The 20,267-nt window shown below is 53.8% G+C and overlaps 1 protein-coding gene across 1 annotated transcript; it reads left to right on the top strand.

Annotated features, from left to right (window-relative positions):
- The first annotated feature begins 10,220 nt into the window (after positions 1 to 10,220).
- Positions 10,221 to 17,392, top strand: JUND (JunD proto-oncogene, AP-1 transcription factor subunit). Its single transcript, XM_064280972.1, has one exon. The coding sequence runs from the start codon at positions 10,304 to 10,306 to the stop codon at positions 11,342 to 11,344; it is 1,041 nt and encodes a 346-aa protein (XP_064137042.1). The 5' UTR covers positions 10,221 to 10,303; the 3' UTR covers positions 11,345 to 17,392.
- The last annotated feature ends 2,875 nt before the right edge of the window (positions 17,393 to 20,267 follow it).

Genomic DNA, 20,267 nt, shown 5'->3' with positions numbered 1-20,267 from the left:
CCGTTTCCCCCCTCCCCCGTCTCCCGGCGAGGGAGGAGACCCCGCAGGCCCCGCCCTGCCCCAGGGGAAGTGAGAGTGGGGGCCCTCCCCCGCATCCTCACCACTTCCTCTGGGTGGAAATGCAGGCGAGAGGCCTAGAGTAGGGGTCTCCCCGCCCCCACGTCCGAGGTGCTGGCGTTTCTGTGTAGCACGTGCAGGGGAGGGAGAAGCAAATCTGTTCCTTCCCTGGGGGTTGCCCAAGATTCCTCGTCCTAGACCTCCTTCCTAATCAACCGGGACTCAGCCTGCTCCTCCCCACCACCCCCGTGGACCAGGGCAGCCTCCCCGCCCCCAGGGACCTGAATCCTTTCCTCTTGGGCGGACTCTGCCCCATACCACAAGCACACTGGGCCCAGGGTCCATCCAGCCCCAGCTCTCCATCTTGCCCCAGGCGGGACCCCAGAGCCCCAGTCCCTCTGTCCGCCTCCAGAAAGACAGTCCGCAGTGGGCGGGGTCAGCAGACCGGATTCGATTCTTCTCTCCTAGAATTGGTGCCATGCTTTGCTCCAAGCCTCAGTTTGTCTCTCTGAAAAACAGGCTCAGACGTTCCTCATTGCTGTGCTGCGGTGGGAAGTGTCTGGTTGTGGGTTTCTCATTCCTGGCAGCATGGATGCATCTACTCATTCGTTTCACGCATTCATTTATTTATTCACTCATTCCTTGATTCCTCTCCCCCATCCACGGGCAGCCTGGGAAAGATGTCAGGGCTCAGTCCTGTGGGTGGGGACAGGCCTGAGGCCTCCGGGTGAAGGAGGGAGCTTCCGCCTCGATGAACCAACCTGAGCCTCTCCAGAGAGGCCCCAGGGATCTGCCACAACTCTGGCCTCAGTCTGTCGCCCAGAAATGGGTCAGTACCTTCAGGCTATGGGAGAATGTGGGCTAATGCGCGTCAAGCCTGCACATAGTACTCTGTGATTCAGTGCCAGTAAGTCAACATTTGTGGAGCACCTACTGTGTGGAGGATCCCGCTGGGACCGGGACTATGAGGGGGCCCCAGAAGGTCTTGGCTTGGGGCCGGTCTGCCTTTGACACCTCTGGGCCATCCATTCCAGGCCCAGCAGTACATGTCCCTGAGGATGGCATACCTGGGCTTTGCTTGCATTTGCTAGTTTTTTTGTTTCTATTTATGGCCAGAGAAACTGGTTTTCCATTCTTGGTGGTAACACGGAGGTTCCCTTTTGAAAAATATTTATTGAAGTAAAAGCAGAAAAATGGGGTTGACTTAAAGGAAAATAGTGACATTTATTTAATGTGTTCCACTGTTGTTTCCTGTCCCCCATGAGAACATCAGCTCCAAAGTCTAGGGGGTGGTGGACTCCTCTCCCCTAGCACACAGAGTGGTATCCACAGAGGGTTGTTGAATGAATACATAATGGTGCACGAGGGTGGCAAAAACAAAAATCAAAAATATTCCGAAGTTGGTCTAATGAAATGGAATTTACCGCCTTGTTGACCCCTCAAACTTTGGTGTTTCCCGGCACTGGGTATACAGCAGGTGCACATTAAATGTATGCTGGATGAATGCAGGGGTCTTGCCTGCCCTTAGAGGGGGTATGTGGAGTTCTAGTTTTCCCCTTGTGCTGGAGACCCTCAGGGTTGACGCTGAATGGTCGGTTAGTCAATCGACAAACGCTAAGCTGAGCGTCCTTCTGGACCTGCGGTAGACTGAGAACAGCACTGCCCTCCGGGACAGTCGACGGGGACACCGATCCTAGAGCAGGCTCTGCCCAGTGTGCGTGATGGGGGTGGGGGAGATAGCGCCTCAGTTTTCCCATTCGTACAACGTTCTGTGAGGCTGGGACTAACCGGGGCAGAGCCCAGAGGGCAGAACCTGGGTCCCCTCCGTGCCCAGAGGCCACGGCCGTGCGGCTGGACAAACACCTGCAGTCCAACCGGGACGTGACTGCGGTTCCTGCTCCCTGAGAGGGCGGAAGTGGGGCGGGAGGGGAGGTGCCGCAGCCTTCTTGGGTAACCTGATCCTTAGGAATGCGCCGACGCCAGACGTGCCCCCCTCCAGCCCGAGGCTGGCGCCCCTCCCCCCGGCCGCCCCACGGGGACCCGCCACTAGGGGACAGTCCCCAGCACGGCCCACTCCAACCCGGGGCAGCGTCCCTGGCAAGCCGCCCCCTTCCACCCCACGCAGCAAGCGGGTCTTGAGCGCCGGGGGACCGTCCCTGGAAAGGTCCCCACCCACCTAGCCAGCTGGTCCTGCTACCGGGAACCATCCCCAGAAAGCCCTGTCCCCACTGGAGACACTGTACCCTACAAGTCCTCCCTCCACATCCTGTGGTCCTGAGAGCCTGAGGACCGTCCCCAGCAAGCCCCGCCCCCACCCTGGATACAGTCCCCAACAAGTCCCACCCTCCGAGAAGCCCCCTCCGTCCCACCCCCTCCTTCCCCTCTGGTTACTGCTTAGCTTTTTTTCTTTCTCTTTGGGACTTTCCGTTTTATCATATCGATTTTAGGTTTCTGGGTCTTCAAATCAAAACCAAAAACTAAACTGAGCTGCGGGTTGCTTTAAACAAGAAAGTAAATCGCCTTGCGCTGGGGGCGGGGAGAGGACAGAGCCACGAAGATTGGAACCCCGGCAGTAAGGACGGCGGGGGGGTGCTAAGGGGGGAGTAGGAGGGGGAGCGGGTTCCCATCCTGCCTCTGCTGTGTGACCCCAACCCCCAGCCGGTGGCATACCCTCTCCGGTCACTGCTCTGCAACTTCGATAAACTGCAACTTTGATAAACGGGAAAATGCAGAAAATGCGGAGTCCCAGGCAGGGCCCCACCCCCGCCTGTGGACACATTCTACCTTGACCTCCGCAGGGGTCTAACCATCCTGTCTCCCCAGGCTTGCCACAACCAGCCACACCTGCCTCCCGGCCCAGCATCAATGTGTTCATCTGCTTCTTGCCTCAGGGCCTTTCCATGTGCTGTTTTGGCTGCCTGGAACACTTGGCCCTGGGATTAGGCCGACATTGCTCTAGCTCCTCCTTAAGTGTCACCTTCTGGGAGGCCCCTCCTAGATTGTTGTGCCATTGAGTCAGCTCCAATTTATGGCAACCCCGTGCATAGCAGAACCAAATGCTGCCTGGTCCTACACCATCTTCACAATCATTGGTATGCTCAAGTCCATTGTTACAGCTACTGTGTATTTTGAGTGCCTTCCAACCTTTTTTTTTTTTTTTCCAACCTAGGTCGCTTGTCTTCCAGTACTATACTGACCAATATTGTTGTGATCCATAGGGTTTTCACTGGCTAACATTCAGCAGTAGATCACCAGGATTTTCTTCCCAGGCTTAGTCTGGAAGCCCCATGAAACCTGTCCACCGTGGGTGACCCTACTGGTGTTTTAAATACCGGTGGCCTAGCTTCCAGCAAAGGAGCCCTGGTGGCCAAACGGTTAAGTGCTTGGCAGTTCAGACTCACCCAGCAGCTAGCTCTGTGGGATAAAGACCTGGGGATCTGCCCCATAAAGACTGTTGTTGTGGTTGCTAGATGCCGTCCAGTCAGTTTCGACTCGTAGTGACCCTATCTATGTACCACAGAAGGAAGCACCACCTGGTCCTACCCCATCCTCACAATCGTTGCTATGCTTAAGCCCATTGTTGCTGCCACTGTGTCAATCCATCTCCTTGAGGGTCTTCCTCTTTTTCGATGATACTCTACCAAGCATGATGTTCTTCTCCAGAGACTGATTCCTTCTGATAACATGTCCAAATTATACGAGACATAGTCTGGCCATCCTTGTTTCTAAGAAACATTCTGGTCATACTTCTTCCAAGACAGATGTTTGTTCTACTGGCAGTCCATGGTACATTCAGTCTTCTTCTCCAACACCACAACTGAAAGGTGTCAATTCTTCTTCAGCCTTCCTTATTCCTCATCTAGCTTTCCCATGAAAACACCATAGCATGGGTAAAGCACACCTTAGTCTTCAAGGTGATGTCTTTGCTTTTCAACACTTTAAAGAGATCTTTTGCAGATTTGGAAACTCTGGTGGCGTAGTGGTTAAGTGCTACAGCTGCTAACCAAAGGGGTCAGCAATTCAAATCTGCCAGGCGCTCCTTGGAAACTCTAGTGGGCAGTTCTACTCTGTCCTGTAGGGTCACTAGGAGTCGCAATCGACTCGACTGCACTGGGTTTGGTTTTTTGGTTTTGGTTTGCAGATTTGCCTAAAGCAATGTGTTGTTTGATTTCTTGACTTGCTGCTTCCATGGGTGTTGATTGTGGATCCGGATAAAATGAAATCCTTAACAACTTCAGGCTTTTCTCCATTTATAATGATGTTGTTCATTGGTCCAGGATTTTGTTTTCTTTATGTTGAAGTGTAATCTACATTGAAGGCTGTGGTCTTTGATCTTCATCAGTAAGTGCTTCAAGTCCTCTTTCAACAAGCAAGGTTGTGTCGTCTGCATAACACAGGTTGTTGAGTCTTCCTCCAATCCTGCTGCCCCATTCTTCTTCATACAGTCCAGCTTCTTGGATTACTTGCTCAGCATATAGATTGAATAGGTATGGTGAAAGGATGCAACCCTGATGCACACCTTTCCTGACTTTATCGCCTTGTTCTGTTCGAACAACTGCCTCTTGATCTATGTACAGGTTCCTCATGAGCACAATTAAGTCTTCTGGAATTCACATTCTTTCCAATGTTATCCATAATTTGTTATGATCCACACAGTCTAATGCCTTTGTATAGTCAATAAAACACAGGTAAACATCTTTCTGGTATTCTCTGCTTTCAACCAGGATCCATCTGACATCAGCCATCATATCCCTGGTTCCATGTCCTCTTCTGAAACTGGCTTGAATTTCTGGTAGTTTCCTGTTGATATACTGCAGCAACCGCTTTTGAATGATCTTCAGCAAAATTTTGCTTGCACGTGGTAAGTGTTGTTCGATAATTTCCGTGTTTGGGTGTATGACCTTTCTTGGGAATAGGCATAAATATGGATCTCTTCCAGTCAGTTGGCCAGGTAGCTGTCTTCCATATTTCTTGGCAATAGACGAGTGACCACTTCCAGTGCTGCATCCATTTGTTGAAACATCTCAATTGGTATTCCATCAGTTCCCGCCTGGAGCCTTGTTTTTCTCCAGTGCCTTCAGTGCAGCTTGGGCTTCTTTCTTCAGTACCATCGGTTCCTGATCATATGCTACCTTCTGAAATAGCTGAACGTTGACCAATTCTTTTTGGTATAGTGACTCTGTGTATTCCTTCCATCTTTTTTTAATGCTTCCTGCATTGTTTAATATTTTCCCCATAGAATCCTTGACTATTGCAACTCAAGGCTTGAATTTTTTTTTTTTTTTTCAGTTCATTCGGCTTGAGAAACGCCGACTGTGTTCTTTCCTTTTGATTTTCTATCCCCAGGTCTTTCCACATGTCATCATACTTTGTCTTCTTGAGCTGCCCTTTGAAATCTTCTGTTCAGCTCTTTTACTTCATCATTTCTTCCTTTTGCTTTAGCTACTCGATGTTCAAGAGCAAGTTTGAGTCTCTTCTGACATCCATTTTGGTCTTTTCTTGTCTTTTTAACGACCTCTTGCTTTCTTCATGCATGATGTCCTTGATGTCATTCCACAACTTGTCCGGTCTTCAATCATTAGTGTTCAACAAGTCAAATCTTGAGATGGTCTCTAAATTCAGGTGAGATATACTCAAGATTGTATTTTGACTGTCATCGACTTGTTCTAATTTTCTCCAGTTTCAGTTTGAACTTGCATGTGAGCAACCGATAGTCTGTTCCACAGTCAGCCCCCAGCCTTGTTCTGACTCATGATATTGAGCTTTTCCATTGTCTCTTTCCACAGATGTAGTCGATTTGATTTTGTGTATTCCATCTGGTGAGGTCTGCGTGTACAGTTACTGTTCATGTTGGTGAAAAAAGGTATTTGCAAGGAAGACGTCATTGGTCTTGCAAAATTCTATCATGTGATCTCCGGCATCATTTCTATCACCAAGGCCATATTTTCCAACTACAGATCCTAGATTACAGCCTAGAAAACTCTACAGGGCAGTTCTACTCTGTCACATGGGGTAACTATGAATTGAAATCAATTCCACAGCACCTACCAACAACAGCTTCCAGTGTCACGGCAACATGCAAGCCACTGCAGTACTAGAGGAAACCTTGGTGGCATAGTGGTTAAGTGCTATGGCTGCTAACCAAACGGTTGGCAGTTCGAATCTGCCAGGCACTCCTTGGAAGCTCTGCAGGGCAGTTCTACTGTCCTGTAAGGTCGCTATGAGTCAGAATCGACTCGACGGCACTGGGTTTGGTTTTTTTGGTTTCTACAGTACTAGAAACTGACAGACCGATGGTGGCCTCCCAGATTACTGACTCTAAAAATTTCCCCCCTTTCCCTTTATCGGGGGCACATCACTTATGCACCTCGACGCCAGGTTTGTCTTGCCCCCCCTCAGACTGGGTCCTGAGGATGGGGGTGTCCACGGATGTCCCAGCTCTCAACTCACAGTAGGGGCTCAATCAGAGTATGATGAGCGAATGAATGAGAGTTACCTTGAGTTCACTGTATGGAATTTCGGTTTCCCCCGGCTTGCCCTGGGAGCCCTTAGCCCCAACTTGGGGAGCTACTGTCTGGAAGGACAGAACTGGATACAGCTGCTCCAGGCTCCCTGGGGTCAGTGATGGGCCAGATGTCGGGGTGGGGCTGGTGGCCCTGAGGGCTCCCTGGCTGGGAGGAAGAATTTTCCACTTGGAGAAGGAGGGGGTGGGGATAGACATCAGGGGCAGAGGGAACAGCAAGTGCAAAGACAAAAGGGGTGGCAGAGGCTGCCAAGGGGAGGTACCCAGACTATATGACCAGAATCGGTTCTCCCTGCCCAGGCCTAGGAGCCCTGGTGGCACAGTGGTTAAGAGCTCAGCTGCTAACCGAAAGGTCAGCAGTTCGAACCAACCAGCCGTTCCTTGGAAACCCTATGAGGCAGTTCTATTCTGTCCTATGGGGTCACTATGAGTAGGAAGCAACTTGACAGCAACTGGTTTTGTCCAGCACTGAGGATCCCCCACCCCAGTCTGGGGGAAACAGAGCCAAACAAAAACGGAGAGGCAGGACTGGCTAGAAAGGGAATTTAGAGGAGCCCTGAGGGATGTGGTCAGGGAAGGCTTCCTGGAGGAAGGGGGATTGGAGGTGGATTTTGAGGGATGAATCGGAGTTTTCCAGGAGGTGAAGGAAGGGTACTCCAGATGGAAGGAACTCCAAAGAACTACAGTTAAGCTTGGTCAAATAATGATAAAGTAAAACAAAGATCCAAAAAAACCCGTTGCAGTCCAGACAATTCTGGTTCATACTGACCCTACAGGACAAAGTAGAACTGCTCCATAGGGTTTCCTAGGAGAGGCTGGTGGATTCAAACTGCCAACCTTTTGGTTAGCAGGTGAGATCTGAACCAATGCGTTACCAGGGCTCCAAAACAATAGGAAACTTTTATTAAGCCCCTACAATTTCTTCAAATCCTCCCAACAATAATCACTGTACTCCTTTCAGGAGATGGAAAAGGAGGCCCAGAAAGGTGAACTGACTGGCTAAAGGTGACAGCCAGGGAGTGGCAGGGAACTGAAGGTGGTGGGCCTTCTATGAGGCCTCAGACCTCTACTTTGGCCTCCATGTGCCTCAGTTTTTGAGGCCTGCAGCCTGTCCATCATTCAGCTCAGGGTGGTTCTGCCCAGGGCTCCCAGGCCCGCGCCCACCTGCCAAGGCCAAGGTCCAAGGTCAGGGCGGGGCCTGTGACAAGTTGGACTTGGCCTGGCTGCCTACTCACCCTCCCATCTCTGCCTCAGGGAGAAGCACCGCTCATCATCTCCAATCTGATCCACAGCACTGTGGGTAAACTGAGGTCCAAAGAGGGTCCCAGCGTAGGGCTAGCTACAGGGAAGGGGCCAAATCTCTTGCAGAGTCCCTTTGCCTGGGCTAGGACTTGGCTCCAGGAAGAAAGGTTTGGTGGGCACAGAGACCCACAGACAGACACATGGACTCACACGGACATGGACACGGACACAGACACATACAGCACAAGGACCCATAGACGCCCCTCACATGGACACACATACGGACCCATATGGCACACAGACCCAACGCACAGACACATGGACACACACACACACACACACATTCTACCCGAGCATACAGACAAGACACACAGCACAAAGAACCACAGACAGCCTTCACATGGACATACACATGGACTCACAGCACGCAGACCTCACACACAAACATGACACACTCAGACACACAGACCCAGACACATGAACACACAGGCACACACCAGAGACCCACTACACAGGTAAACAAACCACATATGGACACACACAGGCACACAGAGCTACACTCACAGACATACACCCAGACATACAAGGACACACAAACAAGGCTCCTCCTGTCTGGAGACAAAACAAACCCACACCCCAGCCCTCCAGAAAAGCATCCGAGGCTGTCAGGCCTCCTTGCAATGGTGCCAGCCTCTCCCCTGCCAGATCTAGCCCCAGAGCCCAGGTAGGGGTGGGGCGGCATGGGCATGGAAGAGGAGAGGGTGCTCACACCCAGGGGTCAGTCAGACAAACTGAGGCCAGAGACCACCCACAGCAACCAGCCTAGCGAGGCAGTGTTCCAGCCCCACATATGTCCACTGAGCATTCACTGTGTGGCAGAAACCTGCAGGCCCGAGACCGATGAGCCAGGAGTAGATAAGGCCCAAGGTAGATAAGGTCCTTGTCTTACGGGGGCTCATGGTGCACCCCTTAATTTCCCATGGTTTTTGAGACTTTGACAGGAATAATGTCTAGGGCCTCCCTGAGGATGAGCACTCTGTCTCTCACTGGGAGCTGGCACAGCATGTGCAAAGACCCTGTAGCAGGGATGAGTTGGGAGGTTCAGCTGAGAAGCTCTGGATCTGAGAGAGTGAGAGGGAGGTCAGCCAGGGGTCAGAAGGAGGAGTGGGCTGTATCCTGAAGGCGGGGGGGCGGGGGGGGAGTACACTGGGAAAGCCTCTAAGATCCAGATGTCTGAAGGATCCCCTGGGAGCCTGGGGGAGGGGTGATGATCCCCTTCCCAGCCAGCCTTAATGGCGGCCCATTAAACCTTAACAGCCATGGTAATAGTAACAAGCAGGTAATAATTACCAGCTGCTGATTCCTACCAGATTGCTGCCTCATTGGCCCAGCCGTAGGGCAGCGGGAGAACTGCAGGGGGCCCACAGAGGGGAACCCTCGTCCCGGGACCCACAGCAGTCTCTGGCTGAACCAAAGTCAGACCACGAGTGGCTGAGGGCAGCAGCTGCCCAGGCACCTGGGCAGGAGGTTATACGGGATGGATCCAGTCGTGGCCTTGTTGACTCCCAGCGTGCCCTACGGCAGGTCACCCCCCCCTCACTGAGCCTCAGTTTCCCGTCTGTAAAGGCTAGAAGTCGGCCATCGCGCTCCAAACACCACCCAGTGAAAAAGATCAGAACCGAAGCGCCTCTAGCAACTTCTGCAGGACCCCCTCTCCCCTCTCCCATCTTTCTGGGGCAAATACACCCCAAGAACGGCAGGGGGCCCCCGTACCCACAGAGAGCTTCCCGCACAGCCTCCACGCGCACAAAGCCAGGCCCAGACGCGCGCTACTAGAGGCATTGTCTGCGCAGTTTCGCTGAAGCGCCTGCGAGGTATTTATCCACCCGGGGCCCCATCCCCCTCCGGTCCCCGGGGGCTGAGCCCCGCCCCCGCCCCCGCCCCCGCCCCCGCCCCCGCCCTTCTCCCCTGCCGGCCGGGCCCCACGCGCGGCCGGGGGCGGGGCCTCGCGGCAGGAGGGCCGGGCCGGACTCATCACGCCACCCCGGACGTGCCTTGGCGGGAGGCGGCACTGGGGGGCCGCGGCCGTAAATAGCGCTCCCGGGGCTGGCTTCCCGGGCCGGGGGCGCGGCCCGCCCCATGACGTCAACCCAGAAGGCTGCGCGTTGTTGTGCAGTTTACCGCTCGTCGCCGGGGCAACAGCGGTCGGGCTGGCGGTGTAGGCCAAACACCGCCCTTCCATGCAAATGAGCGACGTCACCCGTGCCCAATGGCGAGCGGGGTCGGTGAGCTCATCGCGCCAGCCCGAGGTGATAAGAAGGCTGCGCGGGCGGCGCGGCGGCATTAGCCGCCGCCAGCAGAGCGCCGGGCTCAGCGGCCACGGCCGGGGCGGGCGGAGGCGCCTTGGGACGGGGGGGCGCGGGCCCCCCGGGCGGCCGCGGCCACTCCCCTCCCCCGGGGCCGGCGCGGGGGAGGCGGAGGATGGAAACACCCTTCTACAGCGATGAGGCGCTAAGCGGCCTGGGCGGCGGCGCCAGCGGCACCGGCGGCGGTGGCTTCGGGTCCGCGGGCCGCCTGTTCCCCGGGGGACCCCCGACGACGGCGGCAGCGGCCGGCAGCATGCTGAAGAAGGACGCGCTGACGCTGAGCCTGAGCGAGCAGGTGGCGGCGGCACTCAAGCCCGCGGCCGCGCCGCCCCCAGCCCCCCTACGCGCCGACGGCGCCCCAGGCGCGGCGCCCCCCGACGGCCTGTTAGCCTCGCCGGACTTGGGGCTGCTCAAGCTTGCCTCGCCCGAGCTCGAACGGCTCATCATCCAGTCCAACGGGCTGGTTACTACCACGCCGACCAGCACGCAGTTCCTCTACCCCAAGGTGGCGGCCAGTGAGGAACAGGAGTTCGCCGAAGGCTTCGTCAAGGCGCTGGAGGACCTACACAAGCAAAACCAGCTGGGCGCCGGCGCCGCGGCCGCCGCCGCCGGGGGCCCCTCGGGGGCGGCCGCGGCCTCGGCGCCTCCCGGCGAGCTGGCCCCCGCAGCACCGGCGCCTGAGGCGCCCGTCTACGCGAACCTGAGCAGCTACGCGGGCGGCGCGGGCGCGGCCGGGGGAGCCGCCACAGTGGCCTTCGCCGCCGAACCTGTGCCCTTCCCGCCGCCGCCACCGGGCGCGCTGGGGCCGCCGCCGCGCCTGGCAGCGCTCAAGGACGAGCCGCAGACGGTGCCCGAGGTACCGAGCTTCGGCGAGAGCCCGCCGCTGTCGCCCATCGACATGGACACGCAGGAGCGCATCAAGGCAGAACGCAAACGGCTGCGCAATCGCATCGCCGCCTCCAAGTGCCGCAAACGTAAGCTGGAGCGCATCTCGCGCCTCGAGGAAAAAGTGAAGACGCTTAAGAGCCAGAATACGGAGCTGGCGTCCACCGCCAGCCTGCTGCGCGAGCAGGTGGCGCAGCTCAAGCAGAAGGTCCTCAGCCACGTCAACAGCGGCTGCCAGCTGCTGTCCCAGCACCAGGTGCCCGCGTACTGAGCCCGCGAGCGGGGCGCATGCGCGGCCCCCAACCCCGAGGGGCGGGCTCGGGGGGGGCGTGGGCGCCCCGGACTCGGGAAGGGTGCGGCCCCTAGGAGCCCCCGAGGGCGCACGGGACTTGGAGAGGGCGCGGTCCCTGGGACCTCCCGAGGGTGCGCAGGACTTGGAGAGGGCGCCCCGGAATCGACAAGCTGGACCCCCTGCTCCCGGGGGGCGAGCGCATGACCCTTCGCCCTCGCGCTGCCTCTGTACCCCGCGAGTGGCCGCCCCGTGTTGCACAAACCTGCGTGCCCCGGCCGCCTCTTTGTACACCACCGCGGACGGGGATTCCGCTGGGGCGCAGCCGCCACTCTGCGTTCCCTTTTCTTTTACTTTTTTTTTTGCCCTTGGAAGAGAGAAAAACAGAGTGTTCGATTCTGCCCTATTTATGTTTCTATTTGGGAACAAACGTTGGTTGTGTGCGTGTGTGTTTTCTTGTGTTGGTTTTATAAAGAAATGGGAAGAAGAAAAAAAAAAAAAAACTCCCCACTCCCTCTTCGCGCTTTCGCTCTCTCCTTCCGTCCTCCTGACACCTTCCCCCGTTTTTTGTTCTGTTTTTTTGTTTTGCTAGGAGTCCACATTCCTGTATGTAATCTTTGGTTCGCCCGGTTTTCTGTTTTCAGTAAAGTCTCGTTACGCCAGCTCGGCTTTCCGCCTCCTCCTTCTTCCCCCGCTGGGGCCTGACGGGTGGGGCCTGGCCCGCACCCCTGCCCTCCCTTCCCCCGGCCTTCCTTACCCTTCTACGGGTCCCTGCCTCCTCCCTGTTGGGGGCGGGGAGCGCACATCTGTCGCGCAGCGAGCGCCATCTAGGCGTGCCTCGACGCAGGCCGGTTGATGTCAGGCGCGGCGAGGGTAGGGGATGCCTTGGGGTCTTTGACCAGCGTTTGCAACTAGGGACCCCCTCAGGTGTCGTCCCCTTTGCCTTTTGTGGCGAGGGGATTTAGTGATGGAAAGGGGACAGCGCCAGCTTGAGGGAGAAAGGAAGAGGCAGGAAGTTCTCCAGCCTGTTTATCGTGGTGTCTGTAAAGTGGGCACAACAATCGGAAACTTGCCCCAGGAGTTTGTGAGGATTGAGGGAGCTTGTTTTTACAAAGAGGATCTCTGGTGGTGCAGTGGTGAAGCGCTCTCTGCTAACCAAAAGGTCTCTGTTGGAATCCACCACCCGCTCTGTGGGAGAAAGATGTGTCAGTTCTCTTGCATCAAGATTACAGCCTTGGGAATCCCACGGGGCAGTTCTACCCTGTGCTACAGGAGACTTGAATGCAGTGGATTACATTTACAAAGCAGCACTTTGCATACAGTAAGTGCTCAGTAAATGTTAGCTTTTCTTATTGTTTGGTGAGTGGGGAAACAGGTTCAGGAAGGGAAAGTGAGTTGCCCTGGACTGGAAGGGCTGTGGCACAGGTGGGATCCCACCCCACGTGGTTGGGCACCAACTAGGAGCTCAGGATCTTACAAGTGTCTCTGAAGCCCCTCACGATGTTTTGTTCCCCCAACTTTGAAGAAACCAAGGTTCAGAAAGAAGCAACTGGCTTGAGGTCACACAGCATTTTTAAGGGATTGTGCAAGGCTTTTTGAGCCCTAGGCTTCTCAATTCCAGAGCCTGGATCACCAGGCTGTGTGCCTCCTCCGCCCGTTCCGGCCTCTGCTGGGGTGGGGGTGAAGGATCCCAAACCTTGGCTTTCTGACTCACCTGGGACCCAGAAGAATTTGAGCATATTGGCCCTGTCTAATAGAGAGGTTGTAGTATATGGCCAACAGCATGTGTTGAATGCCAACTGTGTGCCCAGCCTTAAGAAGGTGAGTGAGCTATGCCCATTTTACAGATGAGAAAACTTTGAGGTCCAAAGATGGGCTCTCTTCTGCCTGGTACTTCTGGCCATCCTGGCTGCCCAATTCTGGAGGCTTTGAGAGTTTTAACCTTGTGTGCACCAACATTGGGCACACTCATGTCAGGAGGCCAGTGAGGTGTGTCTTTACATAAGACCGAGAACCACTTTTTAGCAACAAAACTTTACGTGTCCAGAAACTGAGTCCTAGTTTAAGTGCCAGTTTGTCACCACAGGACATCAGCCAAGGTCTCTTCTGACTTCTACCTTCTATTTTGTAAAATGGATACATTTTCTGCAGAGGTGACATCTCCCAGGTCAGAAGATAGAGCTGTCAACAAGTGCTTGGGGATGAAACATAACAGTACTAGTAACAACCAGCAACCGTGCCCTGTGCGGCAGGCGATGCTGGTACCCCCGTTTATAGAGAGAGAGAGCCCAGAGAGCTTGCCAGACTTGCCTGACACCCTGCTAAGTTGCAGAGTAGGGACTGGAACCCAGGCCTGTGCCCCGGCCATCTCTCAACCACAAAGGGGGTGCTCTTCTCACCATGATTTGTTGGCACTTACCAGGTACACCCCTTGATGGCAAGCCAGGGAGGTGCCTGGTCTGATGGGAAAGCCGGGCCTGCAGGAGCTGTGATGGGAGGGGCTTTCCTGAAACCGTAGATCTGACCCTCATTTGAAACCCTAGAAAAAGCCCTTGACTACACCAGGGCCTGGGCAGGCTGAGGTCTGTCTCCCTCCAGGCAGGACTCTTCCCCTAAACAAATTCTATTTCCTTCTCTCAGGGCCTTTGCACAGCTGCCACCCAGCTGAGCTCAACCTCCAAGCCTCAGCTGCACACAACCTCCTCCGAGGCCCCTCCCTGACTGCTTCGGGTTTATGTGGGGTGGTACTTCTCGAGGTCCCACAGCGCTCTGTGCCTACCCACCTACATATTGTCCTGACCATTGGGGTTTGGGTCCGTCTCCCCAGGCATATGGACCAGGTCTGTCTGATCAATGCTGAGATAGATTGAAGAACAAAATCCCCTACAACTCTCAGGTCCCTAGGTGGGAAATCCAGGAGGGGCAGGGCTTGCCCTAAGCCACACCGGTGGGGAGTGGGGAACTGGAGCCAGACAAGTGTTCAGAAGACTGAGAGTTTATGCAGATGGGGGCCCGGCGCCCCTCCTGGCTTCCTGCTCTAGGGCAAGGCGCCCTCCAGCGGCCCCCTGGGAGTCTTTTGGCCGGACCCTGCTGAGCTGAAGCCAAGGTGTGTGTCAGCCCTGGCCCAGCCAGCAGTGACTCATGCAGGGCCCCAGCCCAGCCCTGGGAGGTGACCTGGGGCAGTGGCCTTGCTTCCCCTCCAGGGCTGGAGCTCAGGGTCTGTGCCCACTTGCTCTGGGGAGGCCCCATTCTCAGAGCTGTACATAGATACCTAACCCCACTTTTTAGGATGTAAATCAGAACTTGTTCCTCCCTTGTTCTAAGCCCTCCCCTGACTTCCCAGCACCCTCTCAATAAAACCCGAAGTCCTGAAATCCCCTCCTAGGCCAGAGGCACACTGCTCCCCGCCCTCCTGTCCCTCACCTCCAGCCACACCCTTCTTGTCTAGGCTGTGTAGTCATGCCCAGCTTGTTCCCACTTCAAGGCCTTTACATGGGCTGTGCCCTCCGCCTAGGGTGCCCTTTCCCCACCACCCCTTTGTGCTGGCCACTTCTTGCCCTTCAGGCCCCACCTCCCATGTCGTCTCCTCAGGGGGACCTCCCCAGAATCATCTCAGTGGTTTGTGTCCCCAGACCCAGGGCAGGTCATCAAATCTCTGAGGGGTGAAATACTAAGGGAGTTCCCCCACGCACGGAGGAGGAGGTTTTGGGGTTCCCTCTGCATGTTTTTGCATGCAGGACCCTAACTTTCTGCTCAGGATGTACAAGCCATAGGTAGCACCCCCGACAACACTCAGCCCTGCCCCCCCAACCCTGGTCCCACATTCTAGAACCCCCTCCCCCGAGGAACCAGCCTGTCGGGCGGGGATTGGCTGGAATGTGGGTGCGAGTCACAAAGCCACGGTGACACCAGGGCTCCGAGGCCGGCCATTCGGGCTGGTGGGTTCAGCATCGGGGGCAGGTGAGTGGGGTGTGTGGGGATCCAGGGCAGGGGTCCTGAAGGGGCTGTCATTCCCCCCTGGTCCCCAGAGTCCTCCTGAGCCCTCCTGGCCTCTGAACAGTGGGTTGGTCCCAACCATTAGAGCTGGGCAGCTGGGGTCCCTCAAAGCCCAATGATGGGTTCATCCACCTGGTGGGAGTACGTGGTATCTCTTTGGGAGCCTGGGGACAGTGGTCTTAGCTCATGTGACAGGCGAGGAAACCGAGGCTCAGCGGGTTTACTCAAAATCACTGAGTCAGCCACTTGGCTTGAGTGTTCAGGAGACCTCTATGCCTCCAAAGGGTCTCACTGTGTGGTTGCTGAGGCCTCAGACCCCACGGGCAGAGATCCGATCAGGAAGCTTCACTTTCCAAGTCGTATAGTTTGAGCTCCATTCCTTCCTTCCTCCAAAAAATCTGTTGAACATCTATATGCGGGCTGTTCTGTTGCTGTTAGTTGCTGTTGAGCCAGTTCCTACTCATGGTGACCCCATGTGTGGAGAGTAGAATAGAACTGTGTTCCATAGGAGTTTCCAGTCTGTAACATTTCAGAAGCGAATCCCCAGGTCTTTCTTCCAAGGCACCTCTGAGTGAATTTGAAATGCCAACCTTTTGGCTAGTGGTTGAGCACTTAACTGTTTGCACCAATCAGGGACTCCTACACTGTTCTAGGCTCTGGACATTCAAAAGTCTCCCCCTTTGAGCAGCTCATCATCTGATAGGGGAGGCAAAGAAGAAACCGCATAAAGAAGGAGGACACATAGTGTGTTGGCTTCTCTGGGCGTCAATTTCTTCATCTATGAGATGGGGACAAGGACAGTTCCCATCTCCAGGGTGGCTGGGGGTTGAGCAGTGTCGCAGCTCGGAGTCGGTCTGCTGTTAAGATTCAGTCTGCACTGATGTGTATTCTGGGTGGACCCAGCCTGCTGACGTCAGGGCTGGGGGTGAAAAACGGGCAGGGGCCTAACATTCAGACCTTCACATGGGGGAAGAGAGAATGTCCACTGTGAAAGGGGAGGCATATGGCATACTGTCTAGGATGGGGATCCTCTCAAGCTGAGACCCAAGGGCCCGGTGGGCTTCCGGGGTTGGTTGGGGGGAAGGCAGGGAGAATGAAGCTGGCAACCGAATTCGCATGTACAAACGTCCTGGGGTAGAACCAGTCACATCCAGTTGAGGCTAGAAAGGAAGTGGAGGTGGGGGGGTGGCTGGAGCAGGGTGGGGAGAAATGCAGTCCCACTACACTCCCCCATGATCACACCACAATCGCTATACTAACTGCTTTACGTCTTCCTCACCTGCCTGCCCACGTGGCGTCCCCAGCCCCTGGCACACACACAGTAGGTGCTCAGTAAATGTTGGTTGAACGAATCCATGAGCGTACAGTCCTTGCGGTTCTGTAATCACGCCTGGCTCAAGCCCACCACAGGGCCTTTGCATGGGCTCTGCCTTCCACCTGGGGTGCCTTTTCCCCAGCTCTCCGTGGCCAGCTCCTCACCCTTCACATCTCAGCTCCAAAGTCCCTTCCTTGGGGCGGCCTTCCCAGAATTATTTCAGTAGTTTGTGTCCCCAGGCCCAGGGCAGATCCCAGTACACAGTAGGTGCTCAGCAAATGCTCAAGGGATGAAAGTCATTCCCAAAGTCCCTATAGTAACAGGTAGAGTGGGCTTCAAGTCAGGACCCAGGAGCGGCAGCTAACTCTGCTGTGTTGGGGTCTCCTATGGGCAGGGACAGATTACCCAATAAGCAAGGTACGAACGGGCTTAATAGTGCTTATTTACTAATCTGTGGTGCACAATTTTACCTGGTTTTCACCACATCAAAGTGAAACTGTGCACTACAGATTAGGAAGTAAGCACAATTAAGCCCGTGTGTACCATGCTTACCGTAAACGGGTGCATACTTTGCTTACTGGCTAATCTGCCCCTGCCCACGGGCAAACCTTTTCCTGCCTCAGGGTGTTGTGCACTGGGGGAGCCCATTCTTAGAATCCCAGCTCCATTTTCCAGGTGGGGAAATTGATTCCTGGACAGGTGTGAGCTTGGCCAAGGCCATGTAACCTATCAGGGCAGAGAAACAAAGGGGACTGTCTTAGTTTCTTGTGGCCACCATAACAAAGTACTAACAACTGGGTATCTTAAAAGAACAGAAATGTATTCTGTCTCTCAGTTCTGGACTCCAGAGGTCCAAAATCAAGGTGTTGGCAGGGGCACACTCCCTCCAGAGGGTCTCGGGAAGGATCTTTGCTCATCTCTTCCAGTTTTTGGTGGCTCCAAGTATTCCTGGGCTCGTGGCCACATTGCTCTGATCTCTGCCTCCATTGTCACATGGCTGTCTTCTCTCTGTCCCTCTCTCTGCATCTCATCTCTTCTCCTCTCCCTACTCTGGTATGTTGTTGTTTGCCGCCAGTGAGTCGGCCTCAACTCACAGCAACCCCACGCACAACGGAGCACAACACTGCCCGGTCCTGCGCCACCCTCATGATCAGTTGCAGATCGGACCGTTGTGATCCATAGGGTTTTCATGGGCTGGTTTTTGGAAGTAGATTGCCAGATTTTTCTTCCTAGTTTGTCTTAGCTAGAAGCTCCACTGAAATCTGTTCAGCATCATAGCAACACAGGAGCCTCCTCCACTGACAGATGGGTGGTAGCTGCACATGAGGCGCATCGGGTAGGAATCAAACCTGGGTCTCCTGCATAAAAAAAAAAAAAAAAACCTATTGCCGTCAAGTTGGTTTCCACTCATACTAACCCTATTAAAAAAAAAACAAAACTCTATAGGACAAGGCTATATAATCTTTGCAGAAGCAGACTGCCACATCTTTCTTCTGAGGAGCAGCTGGTGGATTTGAACCACAGACCTTCCGGTTAGCAGCCAAGTGCTTAGCCAGTATGCCACCAGGGCTCCTTAGAGTCTCCCACCTGGAGGGTGAGAATTCTACCCCTGAAGCACCACTGCCCCCATACTCTGACATGACCTCATGTTAACTGATAACATCTTCAAAGACTCTATTTCCAAACAAGGTCACATTCACAGGTACTGGTGATTAGGACTTCAACATAGCTTTAAAAATAATAATAATAATAATAGACTTTATTTTTAAGAGCAGTTTTAGGTTTATGGAGAAATTGTGCAGAAAATTCTCGTTTTCCCCCTTTCCCTTATTCACCTTTCCGCTATTAACATCTTGCATTCTTAGGGTACATTTGTTACAACTGGTGAACCAATGTTGTTATAGTTGTCGTTCAGTCAATTCACACTCCTGGTGGCCGCATGTGTGCAGAGTAGAACTGCTCCGTAGGATTTTCAAGCCTGTGACCTTTCAGAAGCAGATCACCAGGCCTGTCTTCCGAGGTACCTCTGGGTGAGTTTGAACTGCCAACCTTTTGGCTGGTAGCCGAGTACTTAACTGTTTGCACCATCGAAGGACTCCTGCTAAACCAATGCTGATACATTATTACTAACTCAAGTCCATAGTTTATATGAGGGTTCATTCCTTGTGTTATCTAGTCCTGCGGATTTTGAGAAATGCATAAATGTCGCGTCGACATACCTTTCTTAGGGACACAATTCAACTCGTAACAGGGGCTTTTCTATTCATTGATTATGAAATGTTTTAAACAGAGAATACCACCACCAATCCCTGTACTCCCCCCGCCAGATTTAACTACGGCAATCTCGTTGCAACATTTGCTTCAGATCTTTAATGACAGTTACCCATACCGTGAATACTGACTCTGTGAATTCTGTGCCTCTAAACCCTGGTGGGAAACCCTGGCGGCGTAGTGGTTAAGAGCTCAGCTTCTAACCAAAAGATCAGCAGTTCGAATCCACCAGGCACTCCTTGGAAACCCTATGGGGCCGTCCTACTCTTTCCTATAGGGTCGCTATGAGTCGCAATCAACTCGACAGCAACAGGCTTGGTTTTGGTTCTTCTTCCCTGCTGAGTCCTTTGGTGATGCAAACAGTTTACATTCTCTGCTACTAGCCAAAAGATTGGCAGTTCGAGTACACCCAGATGCACCTCAGAAGAAAGGCCTGGTGATCTCCTTTTGAAAAATCAGCCACTGAAAACCATATGGAGCACAATTCTACCCTGACACACGTGGGGTCGCCATGAGTCAGAGTTGATTCAAAGGCAACTGGTTTGCTCTTATTCCCTGCAGTGACCTCTAGAGTGGGAGATTCATGCTTTCATCCAACCTGGGCCACCCTAAGCTGTCTTCAAAGTGAGACTCTTGTTTTAACTTTTTTTTTTTTAAATCAACAGTACCCTCCTCTTGCCCTCCCTCAAATAGCTTTTCTTCTTTTTTTAATATTTATTGAGGAATAAGTCCCATCCCCCACAACCACTAATTCACTTTTTGTCTCTATGGATTTCCCTGTTCCGGACGTTTCACGTAAATGGAGTCACACGGTATGTTGGCTTTTGTGTCTGATTTATTTCACTCAGCATAGGTTTCAAGGTTCATCCACGCTGTAGCACGTATCAGAGCTTCGTTGCTTTTTATGGCTGAGTAGTGTTCCACTGAGGACCCTGTAGAGAGACCAAGAGGTAATCATTCAAACAGAACAAGGGGATACTATGTGGTTTAAAGACAGGAAAGGTGAGGTGTGCATCGAGGTTGTATCCTTTCACCATACCTTTATTCAATCTGTATGCTGAGCAAATAATCTGAGAAGCTGGACTATATGAAGAAGAACGGGGCATCAAGATTGGAGGAAGACTCATTAACAACCTGTGTTATGCAGATGACGCAACCCTGGTTGCTGAAAGTGAAGACGACTTAAAGCGCTTACTGATGAAGATCAAAGACTACAGCCTTCAGTATGGATTATACCTCAACATAAAGAAAACAAAGAGCAACATCGTGATAAACAGAGAAAAGATTGAAGTTGTCAGGGATTTCATTTCACTTGGATCCACA

This window comes from Loxodonta africana, chromosome 3 (assembly GCF_030014295.1).
Source record: "Loxodonta africana isolate mLoxAfr1 chromosome 3, mLoxAfr1.hap2, whole genome shotgun sequence".
Taxonomy (NCBI): Eukaryota; Metazoa; Chordata; class Mammalia; order Proboscidea; family Elephantidae; genus Loxodonta; species Loxodonta africana.
The sequence above is the reverse complement of the archived record's forward strand: the minus strand, read 5'-3'. Positions and strand labels throughout refer to the sequence as shown.

Bases quoted from the DNA above. Each gene is read 5' to 3' on its own strand.
- JUND (XM_064280972.1), top strand. From the start codon at position 10,304: ATGGAAACACCCTTCTACAGCGATGAGGCGCTAAGCGGCCTGGGCGGC.